The sequence below is a fragment of the Etheostoma cragini genome, chromosome 5, assembly GCF_013103735.1.
Source record: "Etheostoma cragini isolate CJK2018 chromosome 5, CSU_Ecrag_1.0, whole genome shotgun sequence".
NCBI lineage: Eukaryota > Metazoa > Chordata > Actinopteri > Perciformes > Percidae > Etheostoma > Etheostoma cragini.
In genome coordinates, this window is record NC_048411.1 from 87,062 (window position 1) to 88,789 (window position 1,728).

Below are 1,728 nucleotides of genomic sequence, written 5' to 3' on the forward strand. Positions count from 1 at the left end.
ATTGAATTTTTAAAGAAAATGTGCCGCATAATGAAGGATTTTTGCAACAAATCTTGCGCATGTGCAGGACGGATCGTGTAGGCAGGACGGATCGTGTACCGACAGACTGTATCTATATTGATATTAATATTACCGGTCAATGCGACCAACCAACCCCATTTTATTATTATTATTTCAACAATACGACGTATAAAGACTTATCAATTTACATGTTTTAACAACATTTACACTCTGCAAAGTAAGTGTTAACTATTTTGTAGTACTATTCAAAATACCAGGGTGCATTCTAAATAGCGGCATCTGTACTCATTTGAAATCACTGAGCTGTATAAAACAGGCCTAACAAATTATTGATGTGGAATATTAAAGGATAGCATGAATATTCCGGCTGAAAGGAGACGTTTTGTGTGCCAAAGTGATCAAATGTGCAAAAGAGTCCCCAACAGCAGCCTGGTCTGGTCTGGCCCAGCCTGGTCTGGTCTGGCCCAGCCTGGCCCGGCCTGGCCCATCTTCACTCGTCATCCAAACAGAAGCAGCAGGACTATACAGACTGCATTCACTGCAATCAACGGCACTGCAGAGCAACGACAGGAGACAGGAGACAGGAGACAGGAGACAGGAGACACGATCACTGAGCGCTATGGGGCACACACAGTGGGTGGCTGTGCGTGTGAGTGGGAAAGTGTGTGTGTGTGTGTGTGTGTTTGTGTAGTAGCAACACCCACCTCTCATCACTGTCCTCACAGAGCGGACAAGGTTCATTAGCTGCACTTTGATGCCTGGTTCATCACCGAAACCTCCGACAGTCTGGTCGACCCCCCAGCCGACTACAGGGGGTTAGGAAGGGAGGGAGGGAGGAAAGAAGGGAGGGAGGAAGGACGGAAAGAAAGACGTGTGGCCATTCCGCATCATTACTCAAATCAAGTGAAACGTTCCCTGACTACCGTTCCTTTATTTTGCTCTGTTGCTGTGCAGTATGTTAAGCCCACTGCCTGGTTGTTGTACATTGGCTTTGTTAATAAAGTAGTTCAAGAACACTTGTTCCAGTAGGAATGGTCGTAGCCATAGACATAATAAAGAGTAGACGCCGCATCGAGCGCTACTGCCTACTGCCGCTGACGAGATTTGGGGCCGCCATCTTGGACCGGTCACCCGCTCCACTCAGTGTAATGTGTAGGTGAAATGAGCTGTCAGCGCGTTTAATTAATCAATCTCACTGAATACAAAACTGATTTTCATGTTGTTTTTTTGCTACAAAGGTCATACATGTAGCTATGAAACAGGACACATGGTTAGGCGTATTTTAATATTCATAGTGGGCTTAACAATAACAGAATATTCTGATATGATATAAATTCACCAGACGTCCGAGATCTAAACTGGGAACATAATCCCCAAAAAGGGAGGAAAACGGGGACATTTCCAGTTTGACTATCAATCTGATTGAAAAACCTAATGTGTCTTTAAAAACAGAACAGGGACAGAGGTAGTTTTTTTCTTCTGTATTTAGTTAGGGACAGACAACCGAAAACGGGGACTGTCCCCTAAATCCGAGGACGTCTGGTCACCCTAGACCCTAGACCAGACATCCTCGGTGTATATATCATTTGTAAATTATAGGTATTTGCAAAATACCCTTACATCACATACGTGATGTAGGCTATAATAGGTATAAATACCAAATCACACATTATAAATATGATAGGGAAGAAGAAACAGATAGTGACC

At 43.8% G+C, this 1,728-nt stretch overlaps 1 protein-coding gene across 1 annotated transcript in view; it reads right to left on the reverse strand.

Annotated features, from left to right (window-relative positions):
* Positions 1-239: 239 nt before the first annotated feature.
* The window catches only part of LOC117945095 (immediate early response 3-interacting protein 1-like), a 2,244-nt gene continuing 755 nt past the window's right edge, over positions 240-1,728 (reverse strand). Inside the window, exons 2-3 of the mRNA XM_034872359.1 lie at positions 726-827; positions 240-574 (exon numbers count right to left, since the gene is read on the reverse strand). Of these exons, the coding sequence (XP_034728250.1) occupies positions 519-574; positions 726-827 (158 nt within the window). The 3' untranslated portion in view covers positions 240-518. The remainder of the gene's footprint in view (positions 575-725; positions 828-1,728) is intronic.